This window comes from Mytilus trossulus, chromosome 3, assembly GCF_036588685.1.
Source record: "Mytilus trossulus isolate FHL-02 chromosome 3, PNRI_Mtr1.1.1.hap1, whole genome shotgun sequence".
NCBI classification, from domain to species: Eukaryota; Metazoa; Mollusca; class Bivalvia; order Mytilida; family Mytilidae; genus Mytilus; species Mytilus trossulus.
In genome coordinates this window covers 28,717,836-28,741,853 of record NC_086375.1, presented here as the reverse complement: position 1 = coordinate 28,741,853, position 24,018 = coordinate 28,717,836, and the positions used below count along the sequence as shown (strand labels likewise).

The following is a 24,018-nucleotide window of genomic DNA, read 5'->3' as shown; positions in this document are numbered from 1 at the left end:
AAACAAATAATTGAATGAAGTCACTAGGTAACTAGTAACAAAGTTTTCGATGGGATCAATATTTAGCATTTAAAATCGCAGCCATCTGTCGTCATAAACAAACATGGATATTTCAATTCGACTTTGTACTATTCTATATTTAAACAGTGTAAACTTTGTTTAAAACATACGTCGTTAATATCAACAAAAAAAGTAATTTTCATAAAAATTGCTGGATGCTAACTGTTAATGCACACAAAAAAAGACAACTAGCATCTTGCTTTTCTCCGATTGATTATAACGTCTTGACACTGTTGGATGTGTACCGATAGATACTTTGTTTGGGAGAGCAGGTTTTATGACTAGTGTGAAGCTAGCCGTCGATAGCAGCCGGCGTTAATATTAATGAGGCCAGCCTTCAATAATATTCATGTGCCGCCAATAATATTCATGAGATGACTTGCGTTCGAAGAAGTGTTGTTAGAAACTATGAACGATAATTATGATTAAATAACGTTCCTATTTATATTTGATATTGCTTCAAACAGACATGTCAATGGGTGTCTTCTTCGAGGTCCGCGTTAAATTAATCAAATTTGAGTTTTCTGCAAGGTCTGCGTCTTTAAACAACATTGTAAATATAATAAAAACAATGTTAATGCTTCCATAAATATAAAACCAAGTTATGGTCTATCAGAATTCTGTGATAAGAGAAAAAGTGTAAACTGAAGTAATAACAAATAAAAAAAAATATGATTAAATATAGAAATTTAACGGGACATTACACCGAACAAATAAAGAAAAGAACAGTTCTTATAAATATTCTTGTCTTCTCAAAGTATTTACATAAATAACAACTTTACATTACAAACTTTAAATTACAAACTGAAATAAATAAAAAGGAATTAATTGCCATATGGGCATTCCATAATTTGTACAAATATAGTCCCATCTCAAAAGTATTCATATCGTAAATGCTATCTATTATCATCCATATCAAACAGACAAGACAAAAAAAAATTTAGAATTAAAGAAAAAGAGTAAAGTAAACCCTGACAATTACTTTATTAATGACCTTTCTTTATTTAAAACTACGGCGACTAATTGGAGTCTTCACTTAATAAGGTAGATCAGGCCGTTCAGATGTAGTCTCTTAAAATAACCCATATTAATTATTCCCTAGATCACTACGAGTGTGTCAGCAACGGGTAAGGTGAGAACTCTTGTATATCACAAAGTCCGAATAAATTATTGTCGGCTGGCTAAACTAAGAGATTATACTCTCACTATACCAGAGGTAGATGTAGTCATCCACTTTAAAATTGCTCACAGCCCTTACGCCCTGGACCCGTGCTAGTTAGTTAACAAAGGGTAAAGGCGGTACTCTGTTATATTACGACGCAGTCGAAATAAATTATTGCCGGCTGGACAAGCTAAGCACTTCTCCACATTATACCAGAAGTAGAGGTACTTATTGCCTTTAAAATGGCCTATATCTTTTTTGCCCTAGACCCGTACAAGTTTATCAGCAAAGAGTAAAGAGATACCCTGGTATATCATGAAGTCGAAATGAACTATTGCTGGCTGACCAAACTAATAGATTCTCCACATCGGCCATTATACCAGAGGTAGATGTAGGTATTGCCTCTAAAATGGCTCATAGCACTTATGACCTAGACCTGTACGAGTTAGTCAGGAAAGGGTATGGTGGGTACCCTGATATATCACAAATTCGAAATAAACTATTGTTGGCTGGCAAAACTAAGAGATTCTCCAAGTTGGCTATGATACCAGAGGTAGAGGTACATATTCCTTTTGAAATGGCCAATAACACTTATACCCTAGACCCGTACGAGTTTATCAGCAGAGGGTTTAAAGGGGTATATGGTATTCTTGTTTACAACGAAGTCGAACTAAACTATTGCCGGTTGGCCAAACTAAGAGATTCTCCACATCGGCCATTATACCAGAGGTAGAGGTAGGTATTGCCTCTTAAATGGCTCATAGCACTTATCCCCTAGACCCGTACGAGTTAGTCAGGAGAGGGTATGGTGGGTACCCTGATATATCACAAATTCGAAATTAACTATTGCCAGCTGGCCAAACTAAGAGATTCTCCACTTGGGCAAGGATACCAGAGGTAGAGGTACTTATTGCCTTTAAAATGGTCCAAAGCACTTATACCCTAGACCCGTACGAGTTTGTCAGCAGAGGGTTAAAAGGGGGATATTGTTTCTTGGTTTACAACGAAATCGAACTGACCTATTGCCGGTTGGCCAAACTAAGAGATTCTCCCCATCGGCCATTATACCAAAGGTAGAGGTGAGTATGCCTCTAAAATGGCCCATAGCACTTATCCCCTAGAGCCTTACGAGTAAGTCAGGGAAGGGTAAGGTGGGTACCCTGGTATATCACAAATTCGAAATGAACTATTGCCGGCTGGCCAAATTAAGAGATTCTCCACGTGGGCCATGAAACCAGAGTTACAGATACTTATTGCCTTTGCAATGGTCGATAACACTTATACCCTAGACCCGTACGAGTTTGTCAGCATAAGGTTAAAAGGGGGATACGATTTCCTGGTTTACATCGAAATCGAACTGAATTATTGCCGGTTGGCCAAACTAAGAGATTCTCCACATCGGCCATTATACCAAAGGTAGAGGTGGGTTTTGCCTCTAAAATGACCCAAAGCACTTATCCCCTAGAGCCGTACGAGTAAGTCAGGAAAGGGTAAGATGGGTACCCTGGTTTATCACAAATTCGAAATGAACTATTGCCGGCTGGTCAAACGAAGAAATTCTCCACGTGGACCATGATAACAGAGTTAGAGGTATTTATTGCCGTTGAAATGGCCCGTAGCACTTATACCCTAGACCTGTACGAGTTTGTCAGCAGAGTGTTAAAAGGGGGATACGATTTTATGATTTACATCGAAATCGAACTGATTTATTGCCAGTTGGCCAAACTAAGAGATTCTCCACATCGGCCATTATACCAAAGGAAGAGGTGGGTATGCCTCTAAAATGGCCCATAGCACTTATCACCTAGAGCCGTACGAGTAAGTCAGGGAAGGTTAAGGTGGGTACCCTGGTATATCACAAATTCGAAATGAACTATTGCCGGCTGGCCAAACGAAGAAATTCTCCACGTGGACCATGATAACAGAGTTACAGATACTTATTGCCTTTGCAATGGTCGATAACACTTATACCCTAGACCTGTACAAGTTTGTCAGCAGAGGGTGAAAAGGGGGATACGATTTTATGATTTACATCGAAATCGAACTGATTTATTGCCAGTTGGCCAAACTAAGAGATTCTCCACATCGGCCATTATACCAAAGGTAGAGGTGGGTATGCCTCTAAAATGGCCCATAACACTTATCCCCTAGAGCCGTACGAGTAAGTCAGGGAAGGTTAAGGTGGGTACCCTGGTATATCACAAATTCGAATTGAACTTTTGCCGGCCTGCCAAACTAAGAGATTCTCCACATGGGCCATGATAACAGAGTTAGAGGTATTTATTGCCGTTAAAATGGCCCGTAGCACTTATACCCTAGACCTGTACGAGTTTGTCAGCAGATGGTTAAAAGGGGGATACGATTTTATGATTTACATCGAAATCGAACTGATTTATTGCCAGTTGGCCAAACTAAGAGATTCTCCACATCGGCCATTATACCAAAGGTAGAGGTGGGTATGCCTCTAAAATGGCCCATAGCACTTATCCCCTAGAGCCGTACGAGTAAGTCAGGGAAGGTTAAGGTGGGTACCCTGGTATATCACAAATTCGAAATGAACTTTTGCCGGCCTGCCAAACTAAGAGATTCTCCACATGGGCCATGATAACAGAGTTAGAGGTATTTATTGCAGTTAAAATGGCCCGTAGCACTTATACCCGGCCATTATACCGGATGTACAGGTAGGTGTTGGCTCTTAACTGGCCCATAGCACTTATCCCATAGACCCGTACCAGTTAGTCAGGAAAGGGTAAGGTGGGTACCCTGGTATATCACAAATACGAAATGAACTATTGCCGGCTGGCCAAACGAAGAAATTCTCCACGTGGGCCATGATACCAGAGTCAGAGGTACTTATCGCCTTTTAAATGGCCCGTAGCACGTATACCCTGTACCTGTACGAGTTTGTCAGCAGAGGGTTAAAAGGGGGATATTGTTTCTTGGTTTACAACGAAATCGAACTGAACTATTGCCGGTTGGCCAAACTAAGAGATTCTCCCCATCGGCCATTATACCAAAGGTAGAGGTGGGTATGCCTCTAAAATGGCCCATAGCACTTATCCCCTTGAGCCGTACGAGTAAGTCAGGGAAGGGTAAGGTGGGTACCCTGGTATATCACAAATTCGAAATGAACTATTGCCGGCTGGCCAAACTAAGAGTTTCTCCACGTGGGCCATGAAACCAGAGTTACAGATATTTATTGCCTTTGCAATGGCCGATAGCACTTATACCCTAGACCCGTACGAGTTTGTCAGCATAATGTTAAAAGGGGGATACGATTTCCTGGTTTACATCGAAATCGAACTGAATTATTGCCGGTTGGCCAAACTAAGAGATTCTCCACATCGGCCATTATACCAAAGGTAGAGGTGGGTTTTGCCCCTAAAATGACCCAAAGCACTTATCCCCTAGAGCCGTGCGAGTAAGTCAGGAAAGGGTAAGATGGGTACCCTGGTATATCACAAATTCGAAATGAACTATTGCCGGCTGGCCAAACGAAGAAATTCTCCACGTGGACCATGATAACAGAGTTAGAGGTATTTATTGCCGTTAAAATGGCCCGTAGCACTTATACCCTAGACCTGTACGAGTTTGTCAGCAGAGGGTTAAAAGGGGGATACGATTTTATGATTTACATCGAAATCGAACTGATTTATTGCCAGTTGGCCAAACTAAGAGATTCTCCACATCGGCCATTATACCAAAGGTAGAGGTGGGTATGCCTCTAAAATGGCCCATATCACTTACCCCCTAGAGCCGTACGAGTAAGTCAGGGAAGGTTAAGGTGGGTACCCTGGTATATTACAAATTCGAAATGAACTTTTGCCGGCCTGCCAAACTAAGAGATTCTCCACATGGGCCATGATAACAGAGTTAGAGGTATTTATTGCCGTTAAAATGGCCCGTAGCACTTATACCCTAGACCCGTACGAGTTTGTCAGCAGAGGGTTAAAAGGGGGATACGATTTCCTGGTTTACATCGAAATCGAACTGAATTATTGCCGGTTGGCCAAACTAAGAGATTTTCCACATCGGCCATTATACCGAAGGTAAAGGTGGGTATGCCTCTAAAATGGCCCATAGCACTTATCCCCTAGAGCCGTACTGGTAAGTCAGGGAAGGGTAAGGTGGGTACCCTGGTATATCACAAATTCGAAATGAACTATTGCCGGCCTGCCAAACTAAGAGAATCTCCACATGGGCCATGATACCAGAGTTTGAGATACTTATTGCCTTTGCAATGGCCGATAGCACTTATACCCTAGACCCGTATGAGTTTGTCAGCAGAGGGTTAAAAGGGGGACATGGTATCCTGGTTTACAACGAAGTCGAACTGAACTATCACCGGCTGGCCAAACTGAGAGATTCTCTACATCAGCCATTATACCAGAGGTAGAGGTGGGTATTGCCTCTTAAATGGCCCATAGCACTTATGCCCCAGACCCGTACGAGTTTGTCAGTAAAGGGTAAGATGGGTACCCTGGCATATCACACATTTAAAATGAACTATTGACGGCTGGCCAAACTAAGAGATTCCCCACGTGGGCCATGATACCATAGTTAGAGATACTTATTGCCTTTGCAATGGCCGATAGCACTTATACCCTAGACCTGTATGAGTTTGTCAGCAGAGGGTTAAAAGGGGGACATGGTATCCTGGTTTACAACGAAGTCGAACTGAACTATTGCAGGCTGGCCAAACTAAGAGATTCATACCACATCTTCTAATCTTTTAAATCAAAATATACGATTCATTCCCGCAAGTGTGGTCGATCATTTATATCTCATATTAAGCTGGAGAAAATTGTCTTCTATCTAACTGTATTGTACCGACATGACACGTTTTACCATTTGTAAAAAGCAAGTGAATTTATAATAATAAACACCTTAATATTAAGAAATATTTGTTTATCATCACTATTTTCGTTTTAATCATGAATCTTTAGGAAATCCAATCTCATGATGGTATAAAAACTAAAATATTCAATATAAGATAAGACAAAGATAAGACATATTGATATAAAACATTAATCCGTTCAAATAAATAATTCAAAACAATGGGGAAAATAGAGACAGCATGGTACAATAACATACATCTGGCAAAGTGTGAACTTGTTATAGACGGGAACACATAGATCACATATTTAACGATACCATATTGATTGAATTGCTAAATATCTTTATGCTTATGTCAGTGTTTTCATATTCAGACTGTGTAACGGAAATGACAACCACATCAACAGTAACAGATTCTGGTAGAAGTGACAATTCCTCTTGCAATTGTGGATATTGTCCGCAAAAAGATAACACTTATTGGACAGATACAACACTAGCCGAACGACTTTTACTTTTGAAGAACGCAATATATGTCAACAAAAAAGAAACGACATTATACATGAGCACTAAAGGGTGTGCTGATGATTCAAGGAAGTCTGCACAATATCTTCGACTTGGCGGCTTAATTGTAATTTTATTTCCTATCATTTTTGTAATTTCTGTTCATATACTTAATTTTCTTAAATGGCTCAATGATGGAAGTGTCTAACATTCGGTTTTTAAAACGATGTTAACAAGAACACTACTCGAAGAAATCAAATATAGAAAAATAGTTTACGAGTGACGAACAACTGCAATACTTAAATGGCTCAAAGATGGCAGTGTCTAAAAATCGTTTATTAACACGATATAAATGTTAAAAACTACTCGAAGAAATCAAATATAGTAAAATTTTAACGCATGAACGAATAACTGCAACACATCAAAAGTTGACCGCCAAAACAAGGATTCGAAGGTTTTAAATGCACCTACCTAACACACGGCTATATGGTATATCATTTGAAAGGTATTTTATCGTTCATTCAGAATTGCCTGGTCGTTAAATTGAGAAATGGTTACATTTTTCTACAAACGGCAAAAAAGGGGGGAAAAATATAAGTCATTATTTGACGATATTGTTAGAAAAATGCAGTTTGAATACATATTCATCTGCAATATAATATGAAATGTCATTTGATAAACTATAGTCTATCTAATTTTTGTTTCTGAAATAAAATTTAAAACGAAAAAATCTCGTATTTTTGTGAAAATCATAGTTTTGTCGAATGTCTCGCCTAGCATGTTTTTTATACCGGAAAAAATATTGATAAAACTAAATTATCATGATTAATACATAACGTAAAACTGCTTTAAAGCGCATATTATCCATGTTTACACCACAGTTAAAAATATATGTTATTTCGGTCTCCAGTAAGTTCGACAGTTATAAATACATTACGATTATATTGTCTTAAGCTTGCCAATCACGTCAAGGTCAAATATCACTAGCAAGTTTTTTTAATTTTTTAACTGCCACTTTCATCGCATACGGAACTTAAGCATACAACCATTTATTTCAGCTGGTAGAGTTATTACAAAAACACAAAATTAATAAGATTATACATATTTACATTGAATAACAGTGAGGCAATTTGAACTTTATGTTGCCCCTTTGCTCAAATGCTCTTTCGTTAGTCAATGGTTTAGTTTTCATCTTCATCATCGTCATTTATTTGATCTTCGAGGTCGATGTCCTCTTTATGTATCACTACCCTGACATGGACAAAGCTCACTGCAATACATCTGCTGCTCTCGGTAAATACATGACTTGCTACATATATATTTCCCCTTGCAAGAACATATTAAATCTTGCAGGAAATCGGACGTCATCATGCCTAAAAAGTAGACTGGATCCGGGCCATGTGAATTCTTTTTCCATCCGTATTCATAAGGAGACAAAGGACTTGGGTGATCAAGATGTGAGGACATTTAAATTTTCGTTTGAAGACATGACCGTAAAACATGTTCTTTGAATGCGGGTTCGCTTGGTGGCAATCGCAACAAACTTGTGTCTTTGCATGTTGCAAGTTCAATACGTACCTTGTTTAAGTCAACATGTGATGAAGCGAGTTTGTCTTTTGGGTCAGACAAGCTAAAAATAAGCTCTCTGGCTGCTGACAACGATGTGGAAAAATCAATCTTGTCAAAGTTTTGGAGATTTGTAAACTTACTCGGAGATTTTCTTATCAACTTGAATACAGTCTTTTTGCAAAACAAAAATATAACGGAAGTGGTATCACAACCAGTTAAAGCATGAACTGCAGGGAGAATGTTGGCTACTAAAGGTGAAAAAGATTTACATAACACATGGATTGGTATGTACCTTCTAAAGTCCCTAATAGAACTAGTTGACCATGTCAAAAACCACATTTGTTCAGTCGACACAAGAACCTTGAAACAATGAATACAGAGCACAGGAACAACTGAATCGGAACACTTGACTATGATTCGTCACCTTATATTCAACTGCTGAAAGATTCTATCAGAGTGTATAACATAAAGCAATATTCTTGTGTCTGCTTCTTCGTGCAAACATTAAAGGTCTGGGATACCGATTACATACTTATTAGAGAGTTGTCGCACTATTTCTGGATTGAAAAATGCACCAGCAAGAACCAAACATGGTGTTTTCCTCCTTGAACAAATCAGACAAATTGCTGCTCAGATAATCACCAAGGAAAGTAATCAGAGCTTGCTTGTTTTTGTTGCTTGATAGAATGTTTTCCAGTCTGAAACAGTTCGGCCTTCAGCGATATGATAAACTTTTTGCGTAGTTGTTGTTGCCGATCGTCTATGACGCTCTGCTGATTTAATGGAATGTTCAGTGTTATAGCAAACGAAGACATCAATAACCTTGTCTGTGAATCGGAAGCATGATTGTGCCTTCATAATGTACGATTTGACCAAGTCAAATGCAGTCTGCTGCTTACATATCACATGCCAATATCGTTAGTAATGCTTAAAATGGTCTTTCGTTAACACATATACGAATATGTATTTAGTAATATGTTAAAACATGACTTGTTTTTTGGCAATTCAAATGTTACCTGTGCATATTACATACTCGAGTTATATGAATTTTAAGCGTCTGGGATAAACACGATACAGATCCGGAATACCGTTTAATGATACAGATTTTAGAGAAGTCGTCAAACATTTATTATCCATCATTGAGCTTCAATGTGTGTCGCAATCTTTTCAAGGTATTTGGAATTTGTAAAAACAAAACATATGAGAGTTTTAATTAGTCATTGACACTGACCATCTTAAAAAATATGGTATTTTTTTTACATTTTAGGGTTGGTCTGACAAATGACTCTGAATTAACTAATTTTTCATAAAATCTTTTTTTTTTGTATTCGATGTCTTTTTAGAATGTAGTCAAAGCTATTTAAAATATATTTACAACAATGCCGATATATTCAATTTTAAATGTCACCGTATAATCCAAAGTATTTCGACATGTTTGTGTTCTCGTGAGATTTGCAAGAAATGTGACCATATGGAACTTTGACGACCACCCAAATCGTATGCTCTAGAAGTTTTTCTTTCAATTGATACCAAAATTAGCTGTGTGTTAGATAGGTGCATTAAAAACCTTAGCAAGAGGCTTTTTCTCAAATCGGCGCTCGCCTATAAATAACGAACGCGCGTAGCGGATGAATTTATTATCAGTGATGTTCGGTCATGAGTTGAATATTTTGCGGTATTTCGATTCTTTGTTTTTTTTTCATGTTATTGTTTTCCTTACATTGACAATTGGCTCGTTATGAAAATAAAGAAAAAAATGTCAGGAACTGTATCTTTTCTATGCATGAATTTTTATTTTCTTGTGAATCCATTGCAACTACTATACGTTGAATACATTAACAAGACTAAATATAGAAAAGGTCATGTTTTTCTCTGACTGTTTATGACGCCTTTACACAAAATCCATTGGATATTGGATATGTATTGATTGCTAATTAAGATTAGATGCATGATATTTTTTTATTAGTTGTTATTGGCTTTGAACTAGCTGTCATTAACTGCGAGTACTAACAGAGTTCAGTACTTAATGTCTTTTTGTTGTAAGAATATACAAGTAATCGGCCACGTCCACTCTGTGTTTTGTTAGATGTATTTCTATATGTTTCCATCGGATGTGTTAGACTTTCTCGACTGATTTTTATAGTTCGTTCTCATGTTGTACTGCAACACCAATTTGCCTGGTAATAAGAAGAGAATTGGGATCCCGCTAACATACTTAAACCCATCCGATTACATGTATGTATGTGCCTGTCCTAAGTCAGGATACTGTTATTCAGTGGTTATCGTTTGTTGATGTGTTTCATATTTCTTTTTCGTTCATTTTTGTACTTACATTAGGCTTCTAGTTTCCTCGTTTGAATTGTTTGTATATGTTTAATCGGAGCCTTGTATAGCTGACTGTGTGGTATTGGCTTTGCTCTTGTTGAAGGCCGTAGGGTGACCTGTACATGTCGTTGTTAAATTCTGTGTCAGTTGGTCTCTTGTGGATAGTTGTCTAATTGGCAATCATACTACATCTTATTTTTTATATAGAAGCTAAACTCATCAAGTAGTGTATAAGCATGTTACAGCTGTCCATATTGCTAGTGTATTTGACTATTGACTATTGATAATGTCACGTTTGTGTGTTTCTTGTAGTAAAACTTTTATCTCAGAGATTAGGTTGCCAATATATGTACTGAAAGGAGAAGTCCTAAAGCTCAACATACAAGCAATTTGTAGCTGTTGTTTTTACGATCACTTATTTTAACTAAACAGTATATGTAAATGTTAAAAGTACCAAGAAGTTCTGTATATTGAACTTGTATAAGATATATGAATAGTAGGGGATGTGGGGGTCAACGTCGATGAGATAGCAACCATCTACTCAAATGAAGAACATTCAAAGGTCAAAATACAGTCAGAATGTTTGTTAGTTTTGTTCCATCATTGAAGAATATGAATTGCACATTACATAACAAATCCACGTTGTACATGTAGCAGTATACTAATCGTTAAAAACTGGACCATAAATAAAATGTTTCGAAAGTTTATAACCTGCATAATTTTGTTAACTAGAAATTTAAAAATTGACAACCTTGCATAGTCAAAGATAACTAGACAACTTACAATAAAAGTAGGCCACGACAATTTAATTCCTTATTACACGGAACCCATGGCACATGTTTTTTTTTCTGAACAGAAAAATACGTTTTTAAAAATATTACCGCTTCCCTCAAAGTAATCGTGTCTATTTCCTGCTAATAACCGTTAAGCAAAACTATCCATACTTGCTGCTTTTTTATGCTTCTGTCCTTAGTGAGGTGCCTTTTATTCAGTAGTTGTCTTTTGTTTGTGTGGTTCTCGTTTCATATATAGATTAGACCGTTGTAATTTAATGTGTTTGAATTGTTTTACACTAGTAATTTCGGGCCCTTTATATTTTGCTGATCGGTTTGAGCTAATGTTCATTGTTTAAGGCTGTACTTTGACATACATTCTTAACTTTAAAATAAAACAAGGTTTAATCCACCATTTTCTACATTAGAAAATGCCTTTACTAAGTCAGGAATATGACTCTTCTTGCCCATTCGTATTTTATGTGTTTTGTTATTTGATTTTGCATTGTGATTATGGACTTTCCGATTAGACTTTCCTCTGAGCTCAGTATTTTTGTGATTTTACTTGTTTGTCACCTAGATGGAGAGTTGTCTCATTGGCAAAAATTATCAAAGGTACCAGGATTATTATATAATACGCCAAACGCGCGTTTCGTCCAAATAGGACTCATCGTTGACGCTTAGATCAAAATAGTTATAAAGCCAAACAAGTAAAACATGTACAAAGTTGAAGAGCATTGAGGACCCAACATTCCAAAAATTGCGCCAAATACGGCTAAGGTAATATATGCCTGGGAAAAGAAAATCCTTCGTTTTTCGCGAAAAATTTAAGTGACGTAAACAGGAAATTTACAAAAATGACCATATAATTGATATTCATGTTAACACCGAATACAACACAAGCGCTGACTACTGGGTTGAAGATACCCTCGGGGACTAAACGTCCACCAGTAGTGGCATCAACCCAGTGGTGTAAATAGTTATTAAATCAATGCTGATAAGTCAAGTGATTTCAAACTGACTTTAATAGTTTGTTCTTAAATCTGATGATACAACACCACTGTCCAAAATTAAAGGAGGGCACTTACAAACACGTTTAATCACAATCTTCGGTTGAAACAATCATTCCCATGTGTTGCTGTCAGATTAGCTTTGTATATTGTTTTGTCGTAATTCAGATCGTCGAATATAGCGTTTGAATTGTTTTACATGTTGCCATAGATATAGGAAGATGTGGTGTGAGTGCCAATGAGACAACTCTCTATCCAAATAACAATTTATAAAAGTAAACCATTATAGGTCAATGTACGTCCTTCAACACGGAGCCTTGGCTCATACCGAACAATACGCTATAAATGGCACCAAAATTACTAATGTAAAACCATTCAAACGGGAAAACCAACAATCTAATCTATATAGATAAAATGTCATGCCTGTATATTTTTATAGCTAACTATAGGATATTGATTGCATGTATTGTTGAAGACTTTACGTTGACCTTAAGTTCTTTGTATTCATCTAATTTAGACTTAATATGGTTAATAGTTGTCTCATCGACAAACATGCCACATCTCCTTATCCTTATATATACTGAAAGATTCAATCTATTGTTAATCAACCATATTCTACATTTGAAAATGCCTGTACCAAGTCAGGAATATGATAGTTTTTGTCCATTCTTTATGATGTGTTTTGTCATTTTATTTTGCCATGTGATTATGGATTTTCCGATTTGATTTTCCTCTGAGTTCAGTATTTTTGTGAATTTACTTTGTACATGTAACCCTTTGGTCCATATCTAAAAACTATATGCATGATTGTTCTTAAATCTTTCGAAGTATTTTGTTATAATTCTAAGTGAGTGAATATAGAAAAATAATTTCGGCAATTTTATTTTATTAGATGATAATTTATTTAAAGCTAAGCACACAATTATTGAGAGTGCACTCTGTCTATACTAAGCACAATGCCTCTAAATATTTTCAGTCCTCATAGTGTAACCTGCAAAGAAAAAAACCTGTTGATTTAAAAAAGAAAATATATAGCGCGGTTATTTTTGTTCTGAATTTATTGTATATAGTAATGTGTTATACTAGTATTGCAATTAGTTTCATGTATGTATTGCTAAGTCAAAAGTAAAATAAAAAAAATACCGAACTCCACGGGAAATTCAAAACGAACATTTTTTTTTATAAAATTGCAAAATTAAAAGCTTAAACACATTATTGAATGCTAGCTCAACCTCTTACTGGTATGACAGTTGCATTGAATTCAATTATATTGACCAGAATGTGTGAGCAACACAAAAAGACATAAGGGGTAAATACGTCAAAAAATGCGATACAGCAGACAACATTGTGTACAATCTTTTTCACTATTAACCAATAGATAGTTCGAATGGTTCGTAATTAATTTAATAAAGTTTGTTTTACATCCAACTGCAAATGATACATGCCAAAGCAAAACGATATCATGTGAAATCCGATAAAAATATATTTTACTGAACCCAATCTACAAAATCGTATTATAGTTTGCAATCGCACAACGTAACGGAATAGTCTGCAGGAAGATACATTAAAATTTATTGATGTTTTTTTCTGTTATATACAGCATACGCATGTATGGACATTTAGCTCATCGAAAGAAGTAATACAGTTTTGTAAAACAAAAACTGTTTATAAATTCTGAAATTCTGAATTCTGTTTTTCTTAAATCAACTGCTCTATTTTCTATATCTAGTTAATATATGTCATGCATGACGTAGTAAGAACATTTCAATTTCAAATTTTATTGTTGTCTTTATTGCCGTAGATTTAAGTGCCAATTGTGTCCTTTTTGATATTGTGCTCCCTTTTTTTCCCGAAAAAATAGTCATCAAAATCTGATACATACTATTTCATGCAGTCTTATTTGTTCACCACAGGGGCTTCAAAGCATTTGCAGACGTCATCTTCTATTTTTAGAGTTCCATCATTAAAGGTAAAAATAGCACATTCAGCCAGATTTCCTCCATTTGTAAGTACCATTTCTTGTGTTGAGGTCTTGATGATTGCCTGTGAATCTGACAGCTGCACGGTGTAAACACAGCTAGATCCTACTTTCGATTTATAAAAACATGAACCAGAGACTCTAACAGTCGCTTTGCATTCTACAATCTCTTCTCTTACAGAACAAGCAGCTGTTAAATAAATATCGAATATTACAGATATGAATAATTATAATAACCATTAGCATAATAAGGTATCACCTTGGTAAAACTATCTGTGTCAAATAATATGTCTTTAAACTTGATTTTATATTGACCTGTTTTATTTTGAATACGTTTTTGATATAGTAGTTTTTGTTATGCATGTGTTTAAAAAAACGCGAAAAGTTGCAGATACCTTTAAAGCGAAAATTAGTTCGGTAATAATTGTGTTTTAGACAAATTAAACATTCTGTATTGAACTCCCCACTTGAGATATACGAATTATTTATCCAAATATTTTTAATTTATTCAAATGTTTTAATATAAAATTCGATAATGAAAAGAAAACGCTATGCACGCACATTATTAGTTATGGCATAAATTGCTACTATATAAGGATATAGGAGGATCATTTTGTCGTTTACTTCCCTAAAAAAAGTTAAACAGAACAATATAAAGATTCTGATATTACTAACTATTAACACTTTGGAATGCAAGAATTTGTCATTAAAACCTACCACACATTGGTATCTGACAATATTCCCAACGTGTTGTTGGATCATTTGTATAACACCATGGTTGTCCACTGTTGTCAGGATTTCTACAATAATTATGTTCCGTTTTGAAGCTGATGCTAAATGGATGTTTATGTGGATATTGTCGTTCCCAATACTGACAGGTACGTCCAGTTTGTGTCAAACTTATTCGACCTTTGTATTCTGTACCCTTTGCAGATTTTCGACATTCTGAAATATGTATGAATTACATTGGAAATAGTTGAGGCAGTAGTACAACAACATAGCAAATGAAGTTTAAAGATCAACAAACTTTAAAAGTTTTCTTAAGCAGTTAAACGGGAGCTGATGCATATAGATAGGTAAACTACTGTCTATAACTTTCACATTAATGGCTTTTTTTATAATATGTTAATTAAAAAGAAGAATGATTGACAAGATTGTCAAAAAGACTACTCGAAATTAGTGACCAAATGAAGTTAGAAATATTAGGTCTTCGATAATGATCAACGCATATACCACATCAAGCTATTACAATATGTACTCGTTAATGAAAATTGTTAGAAATAATATTACTAGGTGGTTAACAAACACATCTTTTTGAAGGATAAATCAGTTTTACAACATTTTTTTCAAACACTGCATTAATTTTCTAGAAGTTGTTTTAGACGGTCAACGAATTTAAGAAACTTTTGCGTATTTTAAAGTTCAAATAAAACCAAGTTTTTGGTTAGGATTGTGTTGCTTTGTCTGTAGTTTTCTTTGCCCTGTGTACTATAATATATCTGTTTGCCTTTTTCATCGTTAACCAGGGCGATGTCAGATTATTTTTTGTCCATGAGTTTGACTGCCCCTCTTGTATCTTTTGTCTCTCTTCTATGATTGTTTTTTGTTCTTTTTGTTCCCCCCCCTCTTAATATTTATCCTCTCCATTCTATGAAAAAACTCACCATCTACATCCTCTGGATCTTCGGGTGCTTTGAATAAAAATTAGAAAAACACTGTATCTTAATTCTATTTTAAAATGATAATTCCAAACATTTATTTAAAATATGCACACTAGAAATGTTGACCTTTTGATAACAGGTTCATTTGTTGGTAAGTTGTTGATCCTTTCCCTCGTATGAACCATTTAACGTAATATAATATTAATATATTCAATTATCAGGTCATCAACTTTACTCAAGCATAGTTTCCAAAGACCTTAATGTTTTTAGATTAGTTAGTACATTATGTAACTAGAATTTGTACTAGGTTTTTGGTTTACAAGTAACATCACCCTATCGTTTCTGATGAGAAATAAATAATCAAAATAAGCATCTTGTGCTGTGAAATACTTATTGTTTTATGTAATCGTTTCTCAAATTCTTCATGGTTTGTATTACACCTTACTTTTACAAGGTTTTAGAACAAACTAGGCAAAGTTAGCGGTTATGTCAACTCACCACATGTATGTATAGCACAATATTCTCTTTCAGTGTAAGGATCCTCTGTATAACACCACGGTCTCGAAGAACCATCAAAATTTCGGCAGTAATTTTCAGAATTTTTTCCATCAAGAAAGAATGCATGTGTATGTGGATATTGTTGGTCCCATCTCTGACAATTCTTTCCAGTTTCGGTTTTACTCCATTTTCCAACATAGTCTTCGCCCTTTTCGGTGTTGCGACACTCTAAAAGATCAAAATATTTTTCAAACTATATTTTTATTTACAGAATCAAACGTCGAAGTATATACTTTAATAAGTTATTGCAGTGTAGGTTGAACATTCACTATTATTATTGATTTTACAGCCATACATTGAAAATAAGTATATGAATGCTTAAAATAAGTTACATCATAAATATGGGGTCGCCTTACATTAAGACGCCACAATAAAACATGTTGTCAAGGTTAGGCATATATTCACATTTCTGAACTTATTATGAAAAACATAATGATTGGTTATGGAATCATAATGAAATTGCATGACCAAATAACCCCAAATGTATCCCTTCAATTGCAGTGTACTTTTACAGTAGTAAGCAAAAAATAAAAACATACATGTACAGGAACTTGACTTCTGGATGTCATTATTTTTCTAGTGCAGCCAAAATTATGTCCCAAGTTTGTGCCGATACACGAGACTATCAACTTGTCATGCACTGTAAATCTTCTTGATATACAACTTAGGGGAATTTTGCCTTACATTAACATAACCAAAAAAATGTCAGAAAAATGAGAAACTTACCTTCAGGAGGGGGAAGTATTGGAACACGATTCCCTGTGAAACAAAAAAAAAGCATGTCATACTTTCATAACAACTTGAGCAAACATTCGTAAACCAGCAATAACTTTTGATTAAATCACGAAGAAATTAAAAGTTCTGAAATTTTGTTCAGAACGAAACTATCAAGGTATTGAAACATTTGCAGGAGAAAAATGTCACCAAAAGTTTTAATGTTTTCAAATTTACATATACGCTAAATTATATGGATTCTTTTTAATGTAAAACACTTTTAAGTTATTTTTACATGGAATGTTCACCACGAAGAAATCTCACATTTTTGACAACTCTCTGCAAGTACAAAATGTATCTCACAGCAAATTGGGTACATTTTACATCGATTTGAATATGTATATGATAAACACTAGCTTGCATGAGACTATTAATTGATATCAGTTTAATTTTGTTTAAGAAAAGTATCGGTTTTTTTCTTTATTTTCTTTTCAAATGTTTTTTTTCATGCTTGATCTCAAGTTTATCTGAAAAATGTTATTCAAACCTGGGCTGTGTATGCATACTGGTATCATGTGTTGAACCTTTGCATTGAGTATAATGTATTAATAAAGAGGGAAGTATATCACAAAATTGATCATCTAAGATTCTTAAATGACAACATACTTGGAGTTAAGCAAACTTTTATTTTTTCCCGGCAGTTCTCTTTGGTCCATATTGTCACTCCATAGAAACCATAGGTAACACCAAATGTGCAAGACGGATTGTCCTCGCCACTTTTAAGTTCAATATAATTAATTCTCTCAGCATTTGGAACAATACATTCCGTTCTGTGTTCACGATCTGAATGACATGCCATCATTACCATATCACCACACGGTGGTTTAGGTGCACCTGTAATATTTCGAAAGTCATATATGTAAACGACTGCGGAATATGAAAGAGGAGCGAAAGATACTAGAGGGACTTTCAAACTCATAGAAAATTAAAAAAAAACAACTGAAAACGGCATGGGTAAAAAAGAAAAAGACAAACAGATAAACGATAGTACATAGGACATTACGGCCAATCGTGATTACTCTGAAATCTATTCGATTGCAATTGTAAGTTTCATCTATATCGATATACAAAGAGAGGTTACAGCATGTGTATCAGCTTTGATTATATTTACCAGCTATAAACGATTGGTGCATCATATATGTTACATAAAATTGTATAGTTTGCAATTCCGTTTCAATATTCTAATATCCAGGTCAATATTATAAAACTGTTTTCTGCTTTTGATTACGATTTCAAATAGCCATGTTTCGATGGAGACTTTAATTCCCATTTATGATGCCGAGAATTATCCTGTACGATGTGTTTGAAACTGATGTAATAGAAAGAACATAAAAAGGGGAACACATGTCATAATTTTGTAAAATCAAATAAGGTATCAATCGTGACTGATTTCTATAACAATCACAGATGGCTTACAGATACCAGATACGCGATGTAGATTAAAACCAAAAAATAAACACATCATAAGCACACGAGAATAACATAGTAAGAATTGAGCCAGCCTTAGATAAGTGTGATGAGCATGATGAAATATTTTGTTATCCGAAAAAAGAGTAAAACATACATAAAAAAGGTTGAAGATATTTATCTAAGACTATCTAAGACTACTTGCCACAAATAGGAATTCTACAAAATTCCCAACGTTTCCCGCTATCTGTTGTATAACACCATGGCCGTAGTTCATTGTCCATATTTCTACAGTAGTTTTTGGCATCCCTTACATTCGATTTGCTGTGACGGTGCGGTGTTTGTTTATTCCAAGCCTGACATGTTCGTCCTGATTCTGTCGTACTCATTCGTCCATTGTAGTCGTTTCCCCTTGCATTTTTGAGACATTCTTTAACTTCTGAAATTGTATTTTAGACTTAACATTCTTTAAAACCATAACTATTATATGACTACAACAGCTACTAATGTACGACACGTTCTAACAACACGTCAGCTGAAAGGTAAGGCGATGAGACTAATATGTGAATGAATACTGCAGTATTCTGGCCTAGAAGAAAACGCAGGACGATGCAGAAAATAGTTGTGTGAAAAAGATAAAGCAAATTAAACATACTATCAGGAGGTGAAAAGAAAAATTCAATCCAAAAAAACATATCCTCCTCCTCAGCTCCTATTAGTAGAACAACAAAACAAAGTTATAGAAAAAAAAAACCTAATGAATGTCAACATTTGTATGCACCTGTCCTAAGTCAAGAGCTTGTTCACTTGTTGTCGTTTTTTTATGGGGAACAAATGTGTTTAACGTTTATTGTTTTTTTTTTAATTTAAATTAGATCGTTGGTTTGCCTGTTTGAATTGTTTTAAACTAGTACAAAGGTCCTTAATAGTTTGCTATTCGATGTGAACCCATGATCTGCATTAAAGGCCAGGTTTGACCTATAATTGTTTAGTTTTTACGATGGAGAGTTGTCACTAATAACGTAGTTTCTTGTTACTATCAGCATGGTCTCCAATATTAAACTGTTTTCAATCTTTCTCATCGATTCAAAATTATCGCCAAATGCCAAATATCTCAAGAATATGTTAGCATGTTCTGAAGAGTTTTGTGGCATTCATTGCGATTTTATTCATGCTTTAATATAATTATCTGTGATGGTAATCGATTTTGAAACGCTGACAATTAGTAATTTACCTTCACATAATGTTTTTGGATGACCAGCATATCCCCTTTTACATCGACAATATTTCCTCGCGACACATACTGCGTTCACTCCGCAGCTATCAGCATTACATCGCTCTATAAAAAAGTCTTGACATTATAACCATGATAACGGTCTGTGTAAAACATTTTACTCTATGCAATATAATTTAAAACCTGTTTGATTTGAAAAAAATCTATTAATCTCTTTCACTCTTCTTTACTATACAAAAACTGTTTTACTTAACCAAATGAATAATCATCTAAGAAATACCTGTTGACTTTATTATGCATATGCATCTATTATTCGTTCATCAGAATATTATTATATTGTTTTCAAAATATGACTTTAAATGTCACTATGGTATCTTTCGCCTCTCTAAAGAAATCTGTTCTTGATTGACTCACATGTATGATCTTAAATCATTTGTATTTCAACAATGAAGATATAGTTGAAAAAAGAAATACATGATTAGTAACACATAACGCGACTTGAGATAAAATGACAGAGACTATCGATGGAAAATCAAAATAAATGTTGTTTTGTTTTTGCGCCAGCCTCTCATGTTGCAAATGAGTTCCAAATGGTAAAGTTGAAATCATCCCTTCGTCAATTTTACGGATGTCATCACGAGTTGGTTGACCGTTATGGAATAACCGTTTCACAAATGATATCGGATATGTTCCTTACGTCGTAAATACAATCTCCTTCCCTTTCATGAATTTGACCTACCGAATTAGAGTATTTACCGGATTTGTAATCACATAAGCAACACGACGGGTGCCGCATGTGAAGCAGGATCTGCTTATCCTTCCGGAGCACCTGAGATCACCCCTAGTTTTTGGTGGGGTTCGTGTTGCTTATTCTTTTTAAACATGTTGTGTCATGTGTACTATTGTTTTTCTGATTGTCTTTTTCATTTTTAGCCTGTGCGTTGTTAGTTTATTTTAGATTTATGAGTTTGACTGTCCCTTTGGTATCTTTCGTCCCTATTTTCCCTTTGCAACGTGTTCGGCGGTCTTATACATTTTGCTTTGAATATACGTTTTCTATGTAAACATCTTAGTGTATAAATAAGATCAATAGGAAATGAAGTACAACTGCAAAGAAAACGATTGTCAACTAAAAAATATGGATATGGGCAATAGTTTATCACCGTGATGCATTTATTATTTGCAATAGACAAAACCTATGTCTCACGGTATTCTGTAATGGGCAATACTGAATGCAAAAACTATATGCATACGTAACAATTAAAGAAAACAAATCATTACAATAAGAACAGATCATTAAAAGCCGTTTGATTTAGGACAGACACATAAGGAGAATGACTTTCTTACGCATTATTGTGAGCAAATACAATGGCTTCTATAATTATATCTTTAATATGGATTCAAATACCTACTCGTCCATGCTCCTTGTTTAATATTAGTTCGATTATTATAAGAAACATTTAGTAACTTTAAATGTTGTTTGGGTTGCATCATGTTGTTAGATATTCAGCGTGAATATAATATTGTTGCACCTTAAGGATGAAGTTGAAATTTCAATCACATTATAACCTAATAATCTCATGCTGAGCCACTTACTTTTACACGTTCCTAGTTTTGTCCTGAAGGAACCTTTATTGCATCTGCATTTCCCCTTAAAGCACCTTTCATTGATCCTACATTTTCGTTTACATCCTACAAAGAGCACAAAAAAATTGAAAAATATATAATTGCTTTTTTTTTCCGTTTTAACATTTCCTTAGAGTTCAGTATTTAAGTGCTTTTACATTTTTTGTTTAACAATATGTTGCATTGTATCTCGATTTTAGCACGTAGATTAAATGCCATAATGTATAGTATGTTGCATATTGAAGACTTTGTATCTTATCATATTAAGTGTATATGGTTGATGATAATATGTAGCATACATTTTGTTTATATCATAACAACATTTGCAAAATAAATAACCCAAAACTCAGGCACACATTAATTCTTCCCTTTGCCGCAGTCAACATCTCCAAAGACGAAATAAGTTAAATAAGGTACAAATAATGTTCTTTGGCGCGCCGGAAGGTATGCAGATTCTGTTTTACAGTTGGAACCCGTCAAGTGTCTCAAGTTAAAGCAAGCCTGGTAATGAATCAACGAATACGGTCGATCATATTCATGGAAAAAGAGACGGAAATGAAGTGACGATTTAATAAATACATATCTGCTATCAGCAATGAATCGGTTGAACGAACTTGTGTAATATCGTCCATAAAATTAACGAAGGACACCACAATTAACTGGTTTAATAGATTTCTCGTGAACAATAACGCTATATCATGGAAATCCGTATAGGAAAAGCCAAAATTCATTGCTTAAAGGTTATCAGGTACCAGGATTATCATTTAATACGCCAGACACGCGTTTCGTCTACATGAGACTCATCAGTGATGCTCAGATCAAAATAGATATAAAGTTTAAAAAGTACAAAGTGGAAGAGCATTCCGGACCCAAAATTCTGAAGAGTTTTGCCAGATACGGCTTAGATCATCTATTCCATGGATAAGAAAAGTTTTCATCAAAACAACCTTTATGCTTTTGAGTGTCAATTCTAGAAGAAAAAAATATAAAATTACCTTTTGGTCTGCATTTTCCGAGGAAACTACATACAAATCCTCTTTTACAATTTGGCGTACATTGAATCTTTGCTAAAAAGAATCAATAATGTTCTTAAATATGAAGCAAATATAATAACAGCAAAGCAGAAGATACTACATTAATAAAACACTTGGAAGGAACTAACATTTCCAAATATGTTTGGATATAATGTTGATACATTTTATGTGATATTTTTGAACGTATTGGATTTGAGAAATGTGAATTAATAGTTTTTTTAACAAATAAATCAAGACAGCTTATTTAATTATTTTGAGTTTGATACAATGTAAACTTTTGTATATAGTTTAAAAACTTACTCCTACATGCTCCTAGTTTTGTCCTGTATGAACCTTCCTTGCACCTGCATTTTCCTCTAACACATCTTTCATTAATCCTACACTTTCGTTTACATCCTGCAAAAACGAAAGCAGAAACCATAGAAAATACATCGTAACCGTGTTTTTTTTATAGTGGCCTTGCCTGAATAGACATTTTTCGTATCACACTGCACGGAGTTTGATAAGAAAATCTGCATTACTTTGGTTATCATCGTAAACCAATATTACAGCTTTCTTGACCTGATCCTCTACAATGTATGTCGATTTCTTTTTAACAAACTATTCCAAACCTTTAAATGCACTTTAAGTTAAGAAATGTTAATTTACCTTTTGGTCTGCAATTTCCGAGGAAACTACAAACAAATCCACTCTCACATTTTGGTGTGCATGGTGTCTTTGCTAAAAAATATTAATTGTGGTATAAAATATTTAACTAATTGCAACAAGTTAGCTATAGGGAAACTACTTATTTGATTCTTGACAGAAATTTTTATACTATTTACTAATTCTCTTTATTTCTCGTCATTATATTTTCACTTGTCGAACGTGCTTTTGTATATAACTGAATGAAAAAACGTATTTCAAATTTTTAATAAAACAAACAATGATTATACATTTGAACAGCGCCATGATCTTTAACAATAGTTGATAAGACACTTACTTTTACATGTTCCTAGCTTTGTCCTGTAAGAACCTTTCTTGCATCTACATTTTCCTTTACGGCACCTTTCATTGATTCTACACTTTCGTTTACAACCTACAAAAACATTAATCACAGAAAATATGAAATAACCGTTTATCTTCCTTGAAAGTTGATTTGTATCTGAATATCAGCCTATTCATGATAATTCATGTACTAGATATATATAAGAAAAATTGGTTTCGATAACAGGTAGTTACTTATAATATGTCATTTGGTCGCAGGTGGAGAGTTGTCTCATAGCAATTTTACTACATCTTCCTATGTGTATAGTAGTTGGGCTCGTTATTGCCTATACAATGTATGACATGAATTTGAAAGAAATAGATTCGTTGCAATTTGACGGTGACCATTTTAAATGACAAATGACATACACTAAAGGACAAACAGACATGTTTTTATGTTACATGTATACCAAAATCCGTGTTAACGTAATTTATTAACGTACATCTGTGTCTGATTGTCTTTGACAAACTTGCAATTGTTTAA

General features: G+C 34.7%; 2 protein-coding genes across 12 annotated transcripts in view; one reads left to right on the top strand and one right to left on the bottom strand.

Moving 5' to 3' along the window:
- LOC134711167 (uncharacterized) overlaps nt 1-24,018 on the top strand; it is a 431,307-nt gene that overhangs the window by 94,084 nt on the left and 313,205 nt on the right. The window lies entirely within an intron of this gene.
- Nucleotides 13,103-24,018, bottom strand: part of LOC134711166 (uncharacterized) — a 76,188-nt gene continuing 65,272 nt past the window's right edge. The window contains exons 51-64 of one of the 3 annotated variants that reach the window (XM_063571614.1): nt 23,491-23,586; nt 23,157-23,228; nt 22,809-22,904; nt 22,470-22,541; nt 21,445-21,540; nt 19,849-19,953; nt 18,820-19,053; nt 17,814-18,041; nt 17,160-17,192; nt 16,374-16,601; nt 15,879-15,905; nt 14,932-15,159; nt 14,119-14,404; nt 13,103-13,227 (exon numbers count right to left, since the gene is read on the bottom strand). In XM_063571614.1, the coding sequence (XP_063427684.1) occupies nt 14,133-14,404; nt 14,932-15,159; nt 15,879-15,905; nt 16,374-16,601; nt 17,160-17,192; nt 17,814-18,041; nt 18,820-19,053; nt 19,849-19,953; nt 21,445-21,540; nt 22,470-22,541; nt 22,809-22,904; nt 23,157-23,228; nt 23,491-23,586 (1,787 nt within the window). In that variant the 3' untranslated portion in view covers nt 13,103-13,227; nt 14,119-14,132. The remainder of the gene's footprint in view (nt 13,228-14,118; nt 14,405-14,931; nt 15,160-15,878; nt 15,906-16,373; nt 16,602-17,159; nt 17,193-17,813; nt 18,042-18,819; nt 19,054-19,848; nt 19,954-21,444; nt 21,541-22,469; nt 22,542-22,808; nt 22,905-23,156; nt 23,229-23,490; nt 23,587-24,018) is intronic. The other 2 variants (XM_063571615.1, XM_063571616.1) reach the window with 2 other exon arrangements.